The sequence below is a fragment of the Protopterus annectens genome, chromosome 4.part1 (genome assembly GCF_019279795.1).
Source record: "Protopterus annectens isolate FY-2018-M chromosome 4.part1, PAN1.0, whole genome shotgun sequence".
Classification (NCBI taxonomy): Eukaryota; Metazoa; Chordata; order Ceratodontiformes; family Protopteridae; genus Protopterus; species Protopterus annectens.
This window is the reverse complement of record NC_056734.1, coordinates 664,384,943-664,403,416: the sequence shown is the minus strand read 5'-3', so window position 1 is coordinate 664,403,416 and position 18,474 is coordinate 664,384,943. Positions and strand designations below refer to the sequence as shown.

Sequence of the window (18,474 nt, the reverse complement as noted above, 5' to 3'; positions counted from 1 at the left end):
GGCGTCATTCTACAAGGGCTACTGCCACTACCGCAGCTTTCTTACGAGGAGTGGCTACCAAGGACATTATTGAGGCTGCTACTTGGACCTCCGTGCATACATTTGCCAAGCATTATAACTTACCTCTATACTCTAGATCCCGAGCAGGGTTTGCCACTGCTGTTTTGCAAGGGATCCTAACTACACCATAATTCTTCTTCCTCCTCCCCTAGTTTGGCTATGGTATTCTACCCATTTGTAAGGACTGCAGATGCATCCTTGAAGGACATAGTACAGTTTTGTACCTACCATAAATGTAGATGTCCGAACAGGATAGCATCTGCAGTCAGGATTACCCACCCTCCTTCCCCTCTGTGGTACTCCTAGGGTATTTGCCCACCTAATAGCTAGCTAGGGGGGGATATCTTATGGTGTATTTGTTTGTATATATGTACATACATGCTTATTTTTTGTGTTTGCCTTCTACTTTTTTGGAAACATTGGCATTTACCCAAAATTTAGCTTTCCAAGAGGGCAACTGGCATCTGGGGCAAGAAACACTGAGGGAAATGGCGTCGGCTGATGCCTTTATACCCAAAGACCAGCAGAGATGACGTCGGGTGAGTGCGACACCAGCCGAAGCCAGACCCAGACTTTGGAATCCGGCCGACCGAAGGGCTGCCTGACGACAGGACAACCCATTTGTAAGGACTGCAGATGCTATCCTGTTCGGACATCTACATTTATGGTAGGTACAAAACTGTACTTTTTCCCTTTTGGAAATGGCCAGGAGCAATTAATGATGCACTTCCTCACAGACTAGTTCTACTCGCACAAGAACAGGAGTGTTTGATACACCCAGATGTCAGTCAACTTCAGTTGACTGCCTGGATGAAAGGATCTTAATTCCTTTTAGGCACGCTTTATTAATTTTCAACCTATTTTTCAAAATTAGCTGGGCGGAGATTAACCACTTCTCTTCCAGAATTCTCTGTTAAAACATTTACATTTTAAGCAGTTGTGCACACATCTCTCTTATGTCCAGCAGAACCCACTGTTGATGCATTAACACAAGGATCTTGCTGTATTAACTTTAAGAATCAAGTAATTGCTACCCCAGGAGGGTAGAAGTTTTGAATTTGTTTTATAATTTTCAGATGCTGCAATAGGTCTTGGCAAAGCTCTGGGTGTGTATTGCACCAGAGTAAGATGATCAGATGTGATGTCATTCTGTAACCAACACTGAAAATTTTTTTTGGAACCTGACAGGAAAGATTTCTCTTGGATTTCTCACTCGGCCACATACCATGTCTTGCCTTGCTGTAGAAAGCAACTCAACACACATCATCTTGCCTTGCTGTAGTAACTAACTTAAGTAGGAAACAGTAATTCTTTAGTCAGTCAGGAAAATATAGTGAGATTAGTTAAGTATTGTTTTTCTGCAGTCTGTGTGAATCTATCCTGCTGTGTTATTATTTATATCTCCTGTGATTGAAACTCTGGTGTTTATTATAATTAGATATTCAGTATGCTCATGTTTTCTATTTTATTTATTATTAAATATTTCTATACATTTCATTGTGGCTGTTTTTAGCAAACTATTTTAATATCCTTATTGGTGGAAGGCCCTTCTGCACCCTTGTGCGAGTAGAGTACTATCTAGGTCCCATCTAATCGGGGGTGATTGGACTAGAGCTCAGAAGTGGTATTCTTATTGGCTAGTTTGTTAAAGGTTATTTCTTGTTTTATTTAAGCCCCACATTTGCACTTGTTTCCGTGTAGCGCACCATGGTGCACTGGCACGTAGTGGTTACCGTTGATGGCTATAGACAACACAGGGTTTGCTTGTTAAATGTTCCCTTCGCCCTCTGCTTGTGGTGCTCCAGAGGTTTTTCACGGTCCTGCTCTGTCACATGGAACACTAAGCCTAGCCTCAGAGGTACCAAAACACCTCTCACCCACTAGCCATTCCTAAGTGTGACCTCCTTTCCTGACCATATAAATTTACCCAACACTATGGACAGACAATTTCCCACAGTTTCTCTAGCCAGCTTGGTTGACATGGGCATCCTGAGTCACTGTAGCAACTGCCTCATGTTGATCAACAGCCCTCTCTCTAGTCCACACAAACTCAACATGTGAGAGATGCAGCTATATTAAGAACCTTGAATCCATGCTCTCTCGTACACCTGTCAGTTCATAATGACAATGAGTGGGTTGTCAGCATGCATACTTCACCCCCCCTACTCTACCCAAACACATATCACACGTACCTACATATGTGGAGGTCCTCACCAAAAACCTACCTAAACACCAGAGACCTCCCAAACACTAGCATGCTATACATAATACTTCCTGTAGAGAACACAGTACACATAATAGCACACACACCAGTGTCTCACCTGCCAAGCCCTTAAGGAAAAACACAAAGCCAAACTTACTAGTCATAGGTGATTTTATCCTGTGACACACACTGCCCTCTTACCAAGCTGGATAAGGAAGAGGTCATGGTCAGCTGTCTGTCAGGTGCTGGAATCTGCCATATCACACATGCACTTAAGTCTGTCAACAACAGGTATGATTATGACTCCATCATAGTCTATGTTGGTGTGAACGACTTGAGACTTACTGTTCTGGACTGTATGAAGAGAGATGTGACTGAGCTCTCGGATTGTGCATCTCAGGCAGGTATGTCCCTAGCCTTATGCAGCACTTTATCTTCACCTAGGATGATGTCTCACTACAAACAAAACAATTGACTTCAATAATTGGCATAGATATTCATAGTGTTTCACTGTTGCAGTCATTACACTTGGGTTATCCTGCTGGCAGGCGACCCGCAGTCGGCCCGAGTTCCAAAGTCTTGGTCCGGTGTCGGTTGCTGTCGCCTCTTCCCTGACGTCAGTGCGCCAGGGGTATAAAAGTTGCAACTGACGCCATTTTCTTCAGTCTTTCTTGCCGCGTGGTGCCTGATGCAAAAGCAGTTCGCAAGTGCCAGTCGGCCGACTCCTGAGATTTTCAGAATTGAGTTTCAGAACCAAAGTATTCAATAAAGCTGTATCCCGTTGGGGAAACTTTTTCTTGCTCCAGACCGATGTCAGTAAAAGTTAATAATTGTATTTCTTGTGGGAAACAGATACCTTGTAAGGACTTTCATTCTTACTGTATTCCTTGCCTAGGCCCTGACCACGACGTTATTGGTTGTCGGTTTTGTGCTAGATTCAATAAACACACAATTAAACGTCTGTTTGATTTTGCTTTACATTATTTTGGCCAAAGGTTTACTTACATAATGCCATTGGAACAACCAACGACCGGAATGTATAAAAAACGCAAAGACAAAGAAAAGGACGGGCATCCGAGGTCCAAAACAGATGAAACCTCTTCTAGGCCAGTCGCCAGTTCGCCGGTTCTCAGTGAGGTGCTTTCGCAGCCCCTGACACCCGCTACCTCAGAGCCACAGGCCGTAACCGACAGCCACGTGGAGACAGAGGCCTGTGGAAACTCAAGGTATTGGGCCTATGGAAACTATACCCTCAGATGGGTCCAGAGCCGCTCAGCAGGCATCGGCTTCTGAGTATTTTCAGACCTTCACAGCTTACAATTAAGCCAACTACAGCAGCAAAGGCAAAGTCAAAAACACCATTAGAGACAAGTACAGCATTCTCCAGAACAGTCATCCATGCCAAAGAAACAGATGCATAAAATGGCCGAAGACCTAATTACTTTAATCGGGGGTTCCCATCCCCCTCCTGACAAAAGGCCTAGGCAAGACACTGATTATGATTCCTCTGACCAGGTTTCCATTTCTTCTGATTCCTCTTCTGATCAGGGATATTCTCTCCTTCCCTATGAGGACTCTGATGCAGAAGAGTCCATACCTTCAGCCTCTCCGCCTGAGGATTATTCTTTTGGGGAAACCCTGCACACCATGAGGGAGCATTTCCATTGGGAGAGCCAGGATTATTCAGAATCCAAGAAAAGGCTCAGGGACTTCCTTTTATTGCCTCAGCACAGGCCCCTGGCTATCCCCCCTGTGCTTGATATTGTTGATGATTTTTCTGAATCCAGTCTCCTGATTCTTTACCCCCTGCACCAGTCAAGCCAGACAGGTACTACAGAGTCCCTGACTCTCATAAATTTCTTTACAAAAACCCCGCTGCAGACCCAGAAACTATTACTCAGGGTCCTAAAGGGGTTTAGACTTCCACTTCTAAAAATCCTGTACCCTCGGATAGGGATTCCAGAGCTCTGGACAGATGGGGGGGGGGGTTATACTTCTGCTACTTTAGCTGTAAGAACTTTTAACTGTCAGTTTCACATGCTTAAATATCAACAGTAACTCATGTCATTGTTAAAACAGAAAATGGTTTCAAATACAGAAGGTCCTGACAGTAAGGAAATGCAGGATTTATTGCATGCAGTTGAACGAGTGGGAAAGCATACTCTGCAATGTGGTTTAGATTCATTAAAGGCTTCTTGTAGAGCTGCAGTTACAGCCTCTGTTATTCGAAGGCATGCTTGGTTGAAAGAACAGAGTTTACCTGACCATGTTAAAGTAAAATGATTGGATGCTCCATTACAGCATGATGCATTGTTTGGTGTTAAGGCAGAAGAGGTGTTAAAGAAAATGGAAGATAAAGCAAAGTCAATGCAGACAGTGAACGATTTCTTACTGGTTCAACCACCTAGATTTAGTAGAAACTGGCATTCAAAAAATTGGTCCTTTCCAGTGTCAGGCCACAAAGAGGCAGATCTCAGCCCCATGGCTCCTACAGACCTAAACAATGGGGTGCTTCAGCCCCCAAAGGAGGGGAAGACAAATCACAACCTTATAGGAAACAGTCCCAATGACTTCCCTCTGCAAATGCCAAGAACTTACCTTTTGACAGCACCCCTAGGGGGGAAGCTAGCACTTTTCTCAAAAAATTAGCACATGATCACCCAGGACCAATGGGTTCTGAATATTGTTTCTCAGGATTACAGGTTCCACTTCCACACACTTCCAAAACCAAAAGGTATGCCAGACCTGCCAAAAAAACAATGGGCAGAGGCACAAAAACAGATTGCTGCTCTCATGGACATGGGAGCTATTCAAAAGGTTCCACAGCAAGAACAGGGACAAGGATTTTACTCGAGACTTTTCTTAGTACCCAGAAAGGAGTAAGCCTGGAGACCAATACTGGACCTGTCAATCCTAAATACTTTCCTGGATGTTACAAAATTCAAAATGTTAACACTACATCAGCTTCTGCCCATGCTGGGCATGAAGGCTTGGCTAGTTACTTTGGACCTCAAGGAGGCATACCTGCATGTCCCAATCAGACAATCTTGCAGAAGATACCTCAGATTCATAGCAGGCTCAATGCATTACCAATTCTCTGCACTGCCCTTTGGCTTATCTACTGCGCCCAGGGTCTTCACAAAATGCCTGGCACCAGTAATTGCATTTTGCAGACAAAAAGGAATTCAAATGTATCCCTACTTGGACGACTGCCTTATTCAAGCAGAGAGCAAGGACACTCTTCTAAAGCATCTGGCATTTGTAAAAAGATTGCTAATTTGCCTAGGGTACACAGTAAATGAAAAGAAGTCAAAACTAGTGCCCTCTCAAGAGATATTTCCTGGGTGCAATCTTAAATACAACTGCCCAGATGGCTTATCTCACGCCAGACAAATGAAGGCAACTGACTCATTACTTTCAAATGATGGCAACAAAAACCCAGCTCCCTGCAAGAAAAATTCTGTAGGCCCTGGCCTTCATGGCATCCTGCATTCTATTAATTCCATATGCAAAACTGCATATGAGGAAACTACAATGGTATCTAAAAAATGTTTGGACTCAGCATTGTCACAGCCTGGAGACAATCATAACTTTAATTCCCTCACCAGGAGGTTCGATGGTGGGCCCAGGCCTGTCACCACAACAAGGGGACAGCCTTTCACTTTACCCACAGCCAGGCAGACAATAACAATGGATGCATCGGACTATGCCTGGGGGGCACATATGGCAGGAAAATGTATTCAGGGCACGTGGACCAAGGAACAAGTGCATCTTCACATCAATCAAAAAAAGAGATGCTAGCTGTACAGAATGCCCTGACAGCTTTCAAGCACCTAATACATCCAGGGCAACTATTAATAAAGACAGACAGTACCACAGTTACATGGTGCATAAACAAGCAAGGGGGCACACATTCCTACCCCCTATGCAGACAAGCCATGACCTTGTGGAACACAGCACTGACCTATCAAGTACATCTGCAGGCACAATTCCTGCCAGGAACAAAAAATACACTGGCAGACGAACTAAGCAAAAATCTCGTGGATCCTCATGAATGGAAGCTAAATCCACAAATGTTCAGTATGATAACGAGGAAATGGGGATGCCCAGACATAGATTTTTTTGCCTCCCCTCACAATTACCAAGTACAGAAATTTTGCACAACAGCTTATCACTCTTAAGCATGGAAAGTGGATGCTCTATCATTCAGCTGGAAAGGCCTGACAGTCTATGCCTTCCCCTCCAATGCCTCTTCTCACCAAGGTGCTACTAAGTCAGACAAAGGCCAAAAATGATCCTGGTTGCACCAGATGGCCACGCCAGCACTGGTACCCAATCCTAAAGTATTTGTCTCAAGGCCCAGCTTGGCTTCTACCTCCAATTCCTCATCTTCTGACACAACAAAACAATCCGATTCTGCACAGTCAACTCAGAACCTTAAACCTGGCAGCATGGCAGATAATGTAGCCACTCAGACTGCACCTCTCTCTAAAGCTGTTATGGATGTCATTTTAGAAGCCAGGAGGCCCAGCACTAGGAAATCTTATGCAGAAAAATGGAAGAGATTCTGTGCTTGGAACCAGGCACAAGTGCTTGAACCACTTGTCCCCAATATACCTCAGATTTTACAATACCTAACTGAGATGCTGGACAAAGGCATATCTTTCTCCTCTATTAAAATCCATGACTCTGCCATTTCAGCTCATTGCAATACGGAACCTCCTATTTTTCCACATCCTCTACTACGACAGTAGCTCAGAGGGGCAAAAAATAGGACCCCCAAGGAGAACACCAATACCTACTTGGGATCTCCAATTTTGTTTTAGAAAAACTCACACTGCCTCCTTTTGAACCAGCCAGCACAGCTGATCTAAAATTCTTGTCATGGAAAACTGCTCTGCTCCTAGCAATAACTTCAGCAAGAAGAGTCTCGGTTACAGGCACAAATGGCTGTGGAACCTTTCCTCATTTTTCATCAGGGCGGGGTTTCTCTTAGGACAAACCCAACATTCATGCCAAAAGTGGTCTCCAATGTGGCCTTAAATCAAACCATTCATTTACCTACTTTCTACCCAAATCCCCAGAATAAAGGGGAGAGACTTCTGCACGCTTTGGATATACACAGACCGCTACGATTCTACTTGGACAAAACAAAAGCTTTCAGAAAAACTGAGCAACTGTTTGTAGCATATGCTGCAGGACCACAAGGAAAAGCCTATTACAAAGCAGACAACTTTGAAATGGATAGGACACTGCATCCGCTTCTGTTATGCACAACATGGCAAATCAGTGCCTAAGGGCATTAGACCTCATTCTACCAGAGCAGCAGCCACTTCAGCAGCTTTCCTCAGAGTACCAACCAAAGACATTTTAGAAGCTGCAACCTGGTATTCAGTGCACACTTTCACCAAGCACTACCACTTACCTCTGTACTCTAAATCCAGAGCAGGCTTTGCCACTGCAGTTCTGCAGGGCTTGTTAGCCTCTCCAAATCCAATTTAGACCCAGCCACCCAACCTCAGCTTTGGGATTCTACCCAAGTGTAATGACTGCAACAGTGAAACCTGATGAACATAGTACAGTTGTGTACCTACCATAAATGTAGATGTTCGAGTGTATTCACTGTTGCAGTCCAGGTTACCCACCCACCATCCCCCTTTTTTTCATTGCTGGGACCTTTCTGTACTTCTCATCTCTATACTGCCTATGTGGTGTATTTGCTTGTAGATGAAGGAAATGTTTATAGTAATATATGCATGTTTTCTGGCATAATTTTATCTTTCCAGCCTTCCTATCTGGGGGCACCTGACATCTGGGGCAAGAAAAACTGAAGAAAATGGCGTCGGTTGCAACTTTTTATACCTGTGGTGCACTGATGTCAGGGAAGAGGCGACAGCAACCGACGCCGGACTCAGGCTTTGGAACTTGGGCCGACTGCGGGTCGCCTGCCAGCAGGATAACCCAAGTGTAATGACTGCAACAGTGAATACACTCTAACATCTTCATTTATGGTAGGTACACAACTGTACTTTTCTGGTATCATTCTAAGGGGATCCAGTATGTCGGCCTGGGATGGCATGATAGATAGACCTCGATGCTTGGCCGGAGAATTATTTGTTGCCTGTAGGATTTCGGCTACTGGCTAAAGCTCTTTCCACCCCCATAGTGGCCTTTTCAGGCAGTGTCTCAAAGACAAAATTCCCAGTGTAGAAACTCCATTTAAAAGCAACCTCAAGGTTATGCTCCTAAACACTTGGGAGTCTTAGCATGAAACTGCACTCTCTGGAAGCAGCCCTCACCATGGAAGACTCCGACATTTGTGCAGTCATGGAGATCTTGTTCAAGGCTTTGCAGAGCACACCAGCCATACCGGGTTACACTACCTTCCACACGTTCATACCACAGACTAAAGGCGTGAAAACTAAAGGGGGTGGTGCATTAATATTCATCAAAGATAAATACAGCTCCAGACTGGTTAACCAGTGCAATTCCCTAGAGATGCTTCAGGTGCAATTGACTGTTAGTAGGTCACCTATTCAAGTCGTTGCTAGTTACAGGACCCCCTCCATGAGTCAGGACACACCCACTCTGCCAATTTGGATATACTTGAGTCTATCAAGATTCTTCCAAACACCATGGTTTTGGGTGACTTAACTACCTGTCCATTGACTGGGTAAATTTACTCGTGCTCAGACTTACTTGCCCAAAGGTTCCTTGACTTTAACTTCAATGCCCTGGACCAGCTAGTTGACACACCCACAAGGGGTGCCGACATCCTGGATCTGGTACTTACCTATGTGGGGGACAGCTGTAGCACCCACACTGTGAGGTCTTCTGTGGTGAAATCTGACCACAAATCGGTCTCATTCGAAGTAACTATCACACCTGACACCCCCCCCCCCCAGCAGCAACTAAACTAAAAAAACTTCTCCAAAGCAGATTATAACCTCTTATTTGATGGTATAAATAGCTTCACTACACCCCCCCCCCCGATGGAATTGGCAACTACGCTTAGTTATGTGCCAATTCTGTATACAAACGCCTATATAACTGCATTGACTCGGCCATACCTAATATGACCAAAACAAGCTCCTTAAGGAAGGATAAACCTGCCTGGTGGACAACTGCTATTAACGGGCTTTATAACAGACTTTAGAATAAGAAGAAGAAATTGAGTAAGAGGGAGTGAGACCTAAACTGGAAACACTCCCTCCTCAGCTTAAACAAGCAAATAAGACAACGTCCTCCAAAGCAAACTACGAATCCAGATTAGCTTTCACATCTAAGGACAGCCCTAAGGCATTCTTTAGATACCGGTTTCCCAGAGACTCCCCCATCTGTGGAATAGACTCCCTCTTTCTGTCAAGCAGAGTACCTCTTTACCCCTTTTTAAGCGAAACCTGGATAACTGGATGGGAAACGGAAAATACAACCCTGGGATTCTACCCGTGTCCTTGTTGGACAGGGGCATCGGGTGCCGACTTGTCTAAGCATGGGCTAAACTCTAGGCTATTCTTATAAGGGCCTCCGGGCCAATAGCCTAGTAACCTCCTATGATCTTAAAAGGAAAGGCCCAGATTTGCGCCAAACTGGTAGTTAATGATACCATATATACTCAAGTCTGTGGACATAGCTAGCCTGTTAGCCGACCAGTTCTGTGAAAACTTCACTCCTTTGTGTTCGCCACAAGTACTCCATGACATCCCTACCACCTGTCCCCTAACTTGTATCTCTGAAGAGCAGGTTGTAAATGCCCTCTCTAAGGCCAAAAACACAGCATCTGTGGGACCTGATAACATCCCAGGCTGCATCCTACATGGGGTCCAACAAGAAATAGCAACACCATTGGGTACTCTTTTCACTCATAGTCTTAAACAATGTATTCGTCCCTGCCGAATGGAAAACGGCTACAGTTATTCCCTTGCACAAAGATGGTGCTTTCACTGACCCCAGGAACTATAGACCTAATAGTCTGACTAGCCTTATCTGCAAGGCCATGGAGCGAATCATCATGGACGTTATCAGCAAAGACATTTGTAATCTCCAAACACTTGACCCTACTCAGTTTGGATTCGTCAAAGAGAGAGCATGCCTGTTAAACCTGCTGGACTTCTTTTAGACAGTCACCAAGGCCCTGGACGAGGGAAAATCTGTGCATACAGCTTACCTAGATTTAGCCAATGCTTTTGACACTGTCCCCCCACTCAGGCATCATTGACAAACTCTCACCCAGGTAGGTATCAATGTTAGATGGGTCACTAACTGACTCTCTGATGGAGCACACACAGTCAAAAATAGGGGAATCCACTTCGAATAGCAAACCTGTGACCAGTAGTCTTCCACAGGGGATCAGTCCTGGGACCACTAGTGTTTGAAATTTATTTCTTCAAAGTACAAGCAAAAACTGAAGGTCTGTGGCTGACAAAGATTGCTGATGATTGCAAACTGGGAGTGGTCATAGAATATCCAAATGAACTCAACATCCTATAAGAGGATCTTACACAAACAAATGATTGGAGCTAAAATCATGGTTGAAACTCAATGCAAAAAAAAAAAAAAAAAAAAGCACCATAATCCCTTTCGGTAAGAGCAATGTTCCTGCTAACTACCACATCAGTAGCAACACCCTAAGTGCGCACTGGAACACAGCCTTGAGCTACCAAGTGCATCTGCAGGCTCAATTCCTGCCAGGAAAACTAAATATACTGGCAGATGAACTAAGCAGAAATCTCATGGACCCATACGAGTGGAAACTGGAACCAAAGATTTTCAACATGTTTATCAAGAAATGGGGGATCCCGGATATAGACCTTTTTGCCTCTCCCCAGAACTACCAATTGGACAAATTCTGCACAAGGATTCCTCACAAGCAAGCTTGGAAAGTGGATGCTCTGTCCTTCAGCTGGAAAATCTATCAGTTTATGCCTCTCCTCTCCAAAATGCTACTAAAGATCAAACAGGACAAACCGAAGATGATACTGATTGCACCAGATTGGCCACGCCAGCACTGGTACCCCCTCTTGCACAGTGTGTCACAGCTGGCCCCTAGGCACCTACCTCACACCCCTACCCTGCTGTCTCATCAGGAGAGCCAGATTCTGCACCCCCAGCTTCAAACCCTGAACCTTGCAGCCTGGCTACTTAACTAATCTCTCCATTACCATCCTTCAGTAAACAAGTGGTTGATGTCATTTTGGAAGCAAGGAGGCAGAGTACTAGAAAATCTTATGCTGAAAAATGTTAAATATTCTGTGCCTGGAACCAAACTCAAGGGATGGCCACAACAGTGCCCAGCTTACCTCAGATTCCGCAGTATTTAACCGAGATGCTTCACAAGGGCCTTTCCTTTTCCTCCATCAAAATTCACACCTCAGCCATTTCAGCTCATTACAACACAGAACTACCCCTCTTTTCTCACCCACTGCTCAAGCAGTTCCTCAGAGGGGCCAATAACTTAAGACCACCCAGGAGAGCCCCAACTCCAGCCTGGGACCTTAATTTTGTATTGGAAAAACTCACTCTTCCTCCCTTCAAGCCAGCTGCAACTGCAGAGTTAAAATTCCTTTCTTGGAAAATAGCTTTCCTTTTAGCATTCACTTCAGCAAGAAGGATATCTGAATTACAGGCCCTTATGGCAGTGGAGCCTTTCATCATCTTTCATGTGGACAGGGTGTCCCACAGGAGCAATCCCTCTTTCATGCCCAAGGTGGTGTCCAGTGTGGTGCTTAATCAGTTCCATTCATTTGCCAGCCTTCTTTCCTAATCCACAGAACAAAGGGGAACGGAGACTGCACTCCTTAAATGTGCACAGACAACTTAGATTTTACTTGGGCAGGACTAAATCTTAAAGGAAATCTGCAGGCGGCATTTGCTGCAGGTGCAGAGGGGAAGGCTATTTCAAAGCAAACCATTTCTAAATGGATAAGCCATTGCATTCATTTCTGCTGTAAGCACCATGGAAAACCTATCCCACAGGGGATTAGACCCCACTCAACCAGGGCTGCATCTACCTCTGCAGCCTTTCTCAGAGGTGTCCCTACCAGAGACATCCTAGAAACTGCGACCTGGAGTTTTTGCCAAGCATTACCATTTGCCAATTTTTTTCTAAATCCAGAGCTGGCTTTGCCACTGCAGTCTTGCAGGGCCTTATAGCTGGTCCTAATGCTATCTAAATTCCTCCTCCCATCCTTAGCTTTGTGAATCTACCCAAATGTGATGACTGCAGCAGTGAAACAGGAAGAAAATAGTACAGTTGTGTACACTTACCATAAATGTAGATGTTCGAGTGTATTCACTGTTGCAGTCCTGGTTACCCTCCCTCGAAAAACTGATGTAATGGTGGTTGGCTGCATACTTTATACCCCTGACTATCTGACGTCACGGAAGATGAGACGGCAATCGACGCAAGACCCAAGACTTTGATAATCAGGCCGACTGAGGGCTACTGCAAGCAGATAACCCAAATGTGATGACCGCAACAGTGAATACACTCGAACAACTACATTTATGGTAAGTGTACACAACTGTACTTTGAGTGACCTAGCGAAATATCGAATTTACTGCTTGTATATAAGCTTTGGAATTTTAAAACTAACATCTTATTGATATGTACATGTTTTTTTCTCTGTCTCTCTGTCATTGCAGCTGACATTTTACGAAAGAGGAACCAGGATGATTCTGACGAGTACGATGATGATGATTCAGTCCCAGGGCCTTCCTTTCCACAAAAAGGAATGCAGAACCAGCAGGGTTATGGTCCACCAGGGACGCAACAAGGCATGCCTCCTGTGCCAGGCCCACCAGGTATTTTGTTTACTTATTGTCCATTGTAGACATGGTGCTTTACAACAGTGATTATTTAATTTTATGTGTGTGTGTAGATTTCAGAAATAAGTGTTTTACTAATTATGAATTGCTGAGTTTGATCACTTGGTTGAATTCTCTTAAATTGCCACTAGGCACCGAGTTAATTATGCCACTCATTTGGGCTCCTTAATTTGTTGTTTGTCTTTCGGCTTTTTCCCGGTAAGGGGTCGCCACAGCGGAACTCCTGTCTGCTAATGATTGGCAGTAGATTTTTACGAAATGCTGAGGGCCAGCTCAATGCCCAACCTTCAACGAAGGCATGCCCATTTACGCACGCATGTCTTTCGAACACTACCCAACCGTGGGGAGGACATGCAGACTCCACACAGTAGGCCCTCCCAAGCCAAGCCGAGAATCGAACAGGAGAACCTCTTGCTGTGAGGTAACCACTCTACCGCCATACCACCGTGGCATGATTTGGGCTCCTTAAGTGCTTTTCTTAAATTATTTTTTATGTATAAAATGTCTTCTTATTTAGTTCATTCTTTCATTAAATAACATTCATTTTATTAAAAATTATGATTTTTAGATTTCATGTCTACAGTATGTTACCATTACCTACACCGTAGCATATTTTTAATAGGCCAGTGCCTCCCCATCCTCCTCAAGGTTCCTGCTTTCAGACCCTAGACCAGTCTGGAGGGGCTATCATTTAGTTGATAATTGGAAGTTTGTGCTGTTGCTAGTATCCTGGTAGTGAGAGCGTTTAAGTCTCTAAGCCCACTGTTGGGTTGGGGCACCACTGAGACTCAAAATGCCCTGAGTGCTGCCACCACCCATGGCTTGATGAGTTGGAAACCTGTGCACAAGATACCTACTGCAGTGCCCCCTCCCTCCCTCTCTCTGAGGGGCTGTGACTGTGCAGGTCCTGCTGCTCCTTGTCCTTTCCCAGGATGGGCACCATACCTCTCAACTGTCCAGATTTTCGCAGAAAGTCCAGATTTTTGCCTCGTATATTTGGTTTGCTTTTTGTAAAATTGTGTTTTTCTGGCAAATCATTGAGGACTGAAGTCCAGAAAATGGCAGGCATTTGTGTTTCAGACTTCATATCTGTTAGAACATTCATGATAATGCCAAAGTTGTTACTCTATTAACTTTCTTATTTGTAAGAACAGCGTTTCAAAAGTGTCTCTGTTTGGGCCTTTGTTCTCCCCATTGTTTATGGCTTTTTTCTAGATTTCTTGCCGTAAGCTGTTTAGAGGTGTGATGGGCCCTCCCTCCCTACCAGGCATGTCACGTGGCTTGAGAAACAAATCAAACTATGTTTTCCTGAGCCTTAATGAGGACTTCATCCTGTTATGCTACGTTGCTGGCTTACACTATTTATTTTACTCAACATCTGAGTCATCTTTTACTGCCATTGTTGCCAACGCAACCAAAAACTACAGTAAAGTATGTTGACAAACTGTAGAATCCACTTTTCAAACAAAACTGGCTGTAAGAGGATATAACATGCCTCAAATTGAAAGGAAGGTTTTAAATAAGTTGTCTAGTGACTCCATAGTTGAGTCAGTGAAAGCCAACAAAGGGGGGGGGGGGGTAATAACTGTGGATGTTTAATGAAAGTAAAATGGCTAATTTATTGTCTGATAGGAGTTTTATAAACAGTTTGGTCTTCAAGATCAAGAAGGCATGTAGATTAGTAAGCATCTGATTGAGTGATGTATTAATGCAAGATTATATCCCTCTTAATATGTTACAGTTCTTCAAAGTAGAAGACCCACAAGAGGGAGATTTTTTTTTTTTTTGGTGTATCCCAAGATTCATAAAAAATAAAGTGGACCCCTTCCCCATTTGAGTCAGATAGTATTTGCAAAGTAGTTAGTTAGAGATGGTATCTATATTTTTTTTTTTTGTATTTTGTAATGGATAAATGCTTGAAAGATGTTTTATGCGGATGAACTTAATTTATGAGAGAGAGATCTTCTATTCACATGTTGCAGTATTTATAACAGTAGGGAGATGTTCTTCGTGTTTCACTGTTGCAGACATCACACTTTGGTGATCTGCCTTCAGGTAGCCCTCAGTCGGCCCAAAAACCAGAGACTTAGTATTTCTGCGCTGGTTGCTGTCGCTCCAGGTCTGACGTCAGGTTTATAAAAACAGGCAGCCGACGCCATTACATTAGTCTTTCTTGCTGAAGAGGCCGAAGCAGAAGCAGTTCACACGGGTGCTGGCCGGCCGCTACATGAGTTTTCATTTTCGAATGGAATTATCCTGAAGTCTTCTAAAGATAAGTACCCCGTTGCGGATCCTTTTTTCTTGCTCTAACCAATGTCAGAAAAAGTTAACAATTGTCTTGCCTGTGGAAAGCAAATACCACACCATGATTTCCAGTCTTACTGCGTCACCTGTTTAGGCCCAGACTACAACATTCTTCGTCTGTTTTCTGCCTTTTTCAGTGCCCGAACTATTCGTCTCTGGGCCCTTATTGTCACAATACTTTCGATGTTCATTGTGTTTCACTGTTGCAGTCATCTTGGGTTATCCTGCTGGCAGTCTACCCGCAGTCGGCCAGAATTCCAAAGTCTAAGTCCGGCGTCTGTTGCGGTCGCCTCTTCCCTGACGTCAGTGCACCAGGGGTATAAAAGATGCAGCCGACGCCATTTTCTTCAGTCTTTCTTGCTACGTGGTGCCCGAAGCAAAAGCAGTTCGCAAGTGCCGGTCGGCCGACCCCTGAGATTTTCACAGACGAATTTCAGATCTGAAGTCTTCATTAAAGCTAAGTACCCCATTGGGGAAACTATTTTCTTGCTCCAGACAATTGTATTTCTTGTGGGAAGCAAATACCTCATAAGGATTTTCATTCTTACTGTATTCCTTGCCTAGGCCCTGATCATAACGTTGCTAGCTGTCGATTTTGTCCTAGATTCAACCAACGCACTATTAAGCGTCGGATTGATTTTGCTTATCATTACTTTGGCTGAAAATTCAATTACATAATGCCGTCGGAACAGCCGACGACCAGAGTTTCTAAAAAACGCAAGGAAAAAGAGAAGGACAGGCATCCGAGATCCAGAACTGATGATGAGGCTTCTGCTAAGCCAGTCGCCGGATCGCCGGTTTTCAGTGAGGTGCTTTCGCAGCCCCTGACTCCTGCTACCTCAGAGCCACAGGCCGCTGACGACTCCCACTTGGAGCCAGCTAGGCCTCTGGATACTCAAGGTATTGGACACTCGGAAATCATTCCCTCAGATGGGTCCGGAGCCGCTGAGCAGGCATCGGCTTCTGAGGGTGTTTTCAGACCTACACACCTTTATGTAAAGCCTGCTTCAGCTTCAAAAGCAAAGACTAAAGCTACTTTAAAGACAAAGAAACAAGTACAGCATTCTCCAGGACAGACTTCCATGCCTAAGAAACAGATGCTCAAAATGGCCGAGGACCTTATTACCTTGATCAGGGGTTCCCATCCCCCTCCTGACAAGAGGCCTAGGCAAGAGACAGACTATGACTCATCAGATCAGGTTTCCATTTCCTCTGACTCCTCTTCTGTACAGGAGTACTCTCCTCCCTCCTATGAGGATTCTGATGCTGAAGAATCCATTCCTTCAGCCTCTCTTCCTGAGGATTATTCTTTTGGGGAAACCCTGCATACCATGAGGGAAGACTTCCACTTGGAGAGCCAAGATTACTCCGAATCAAAGAAAAGGCTTAGAGATTTTCTTTTACTTCCTCAGCACAGGCCTCTTGCTTTTCCCCCTGTGCTAGACATTGTAGATGATGTATTTTCAGAGTCCGGCCTTTCTCCAGACTCCTTACCTCCAGCTCCTGTTAAACCAGACCGATACTACAGGGTTCCAGATTCACATAAATTTCTTTATAAAAACCCTGCTGCTGACCCAGAAACTATTTCTCAGGGTCCCAAGGGGTTAAGGCCGCTACTGCAAAAAAACCCTATCCCTTCTGACAGGGATTCAAGGGCATTAGACAGATGGGGGGAAAAAGGTTTACACTTCTGCTACTTTGGCTGTGAGGGCTTTAAAGTGTCAATTTCATATGATTAAATATCAGCAATACTTAATGTCACTGTTAAAACAGAAATTGTTGGCTAATTCTGATTGTGCAGAAAATAAGGAAATGCAGGATTTATTGCATGCAACTGAACAAGTGGGAAAGCATACATTGCAATGTGGTTTTGATTCTCTGGAGGCCTCCGTCAGGGCCGCAGTTGCAGGTTCTGTCATTAGGAGGCATGCTTGGTTAAAGGAACAAAATCTGCCTGATCATGTTAAAGCAAAATTATTAGATGCTCCATTACAGCATGATACTTTATTTGGTGTTAAAGCAGAGGAGGTTTTGAAGAAAATGGAGGATAAAGCGAAATCTATGCAAACAGTAAAGGATTTCTTACATGTTCAGCCACCAAGATTTAGCAGGAACTGGCTTACAAAGAATTGGTCCTTTCCAGTGTCAGGACGCAAAGAGGCAGATACAGACGTCCCAGAGGCACTCATACAGGCCTAAACAGTGGGGCGCTTCTACCTCAAAAAGTGGAGAAGACAAAGCACAGCCATACAGGAAACAGTCCCAATGACTTGCCTCTACCAGCACCAACCACTTATCTTCTTGCAGCCTCCTTAGGGGGGAAAGCTAGCACTTTTCTCTCAAAATTGGCACATGATCACCCAGGACAAATGGGTATTAAATATAGTGTCCCAGGGATACAGGTTCCACTTTCACACCCTGCCAAAGGCTAAAGGTATGCCAAACCTGCCACACAATCAATGGGCAGAGGCACAAAAACAAGTTTCGTCCCTTATGAACATGAGGGCCATTCAGCAAGTACCACAGCAAGAGCAGGGACAAGGATTTTACTCAAGACTTTTCTTGGTACCCAGAAAGGACAAAACCTGGAGACCAATACTGGACCTGTCTATTCTAAACACATTTCTGGACGTTCCAAAATTCAAAATGTTAACTCTGCAGCAGCTTCTGCCCATGCTGGGCAAGAAGTCTTGGCTTTGGAACTAAAAGAGGCATACCTGCATATCCCAGTCAGAGGGTCTTCACAAAATGCGTGGCACCAGTAATTGCATTTTGCAGACAAAGAGGAATTCAAATATATCCTTACTTGGACAACTGCCTTATACAAGCAGCGAACAAGGACACTCTACCAAAGCATCTGGCGTTCGTAAAAAGATTATTAATTTGCCTAGGGTACACAGTAAACGAAAAGAAATCAAAACTAGTACCCTCTCAAGAGATAATATTCCTAGGTGCATACTTAAATACAACTGCCCAGATGGCTTATCTCACGCCAGACAAACAAAGGCAACTAACTTCTTTCTTCAAAATGTTGGCAACAGAGACCCAGTTATCTGCAAGAAAAATTCTTCAGGCTTTGG

The 18,474-nt window shown here is 44.3% G+C and overlaps 1 protein-coding gene across 1 annotated transcript in view; it reads left to right on the top strand.

The window, feature by feature from the left end:
• ZNF207 (zinc finger protein 207) overlaps window positions 1-18,474 on the top strand; it is an 821,234-nt gene that overhangs the window by 91,468 nt on the left and 711,292 nt on the right. The window contains exon 3 of the mRNA XM_044070823.1: window positions 12,908-13,066. Coding sequence (XP_043926758.1) covers window positions 12,908-13,066 — 159 coding nt within the window. The remainder of the gene's footprint in view (window positions 1-12,907; window positions 13,067-18,474) is intronic.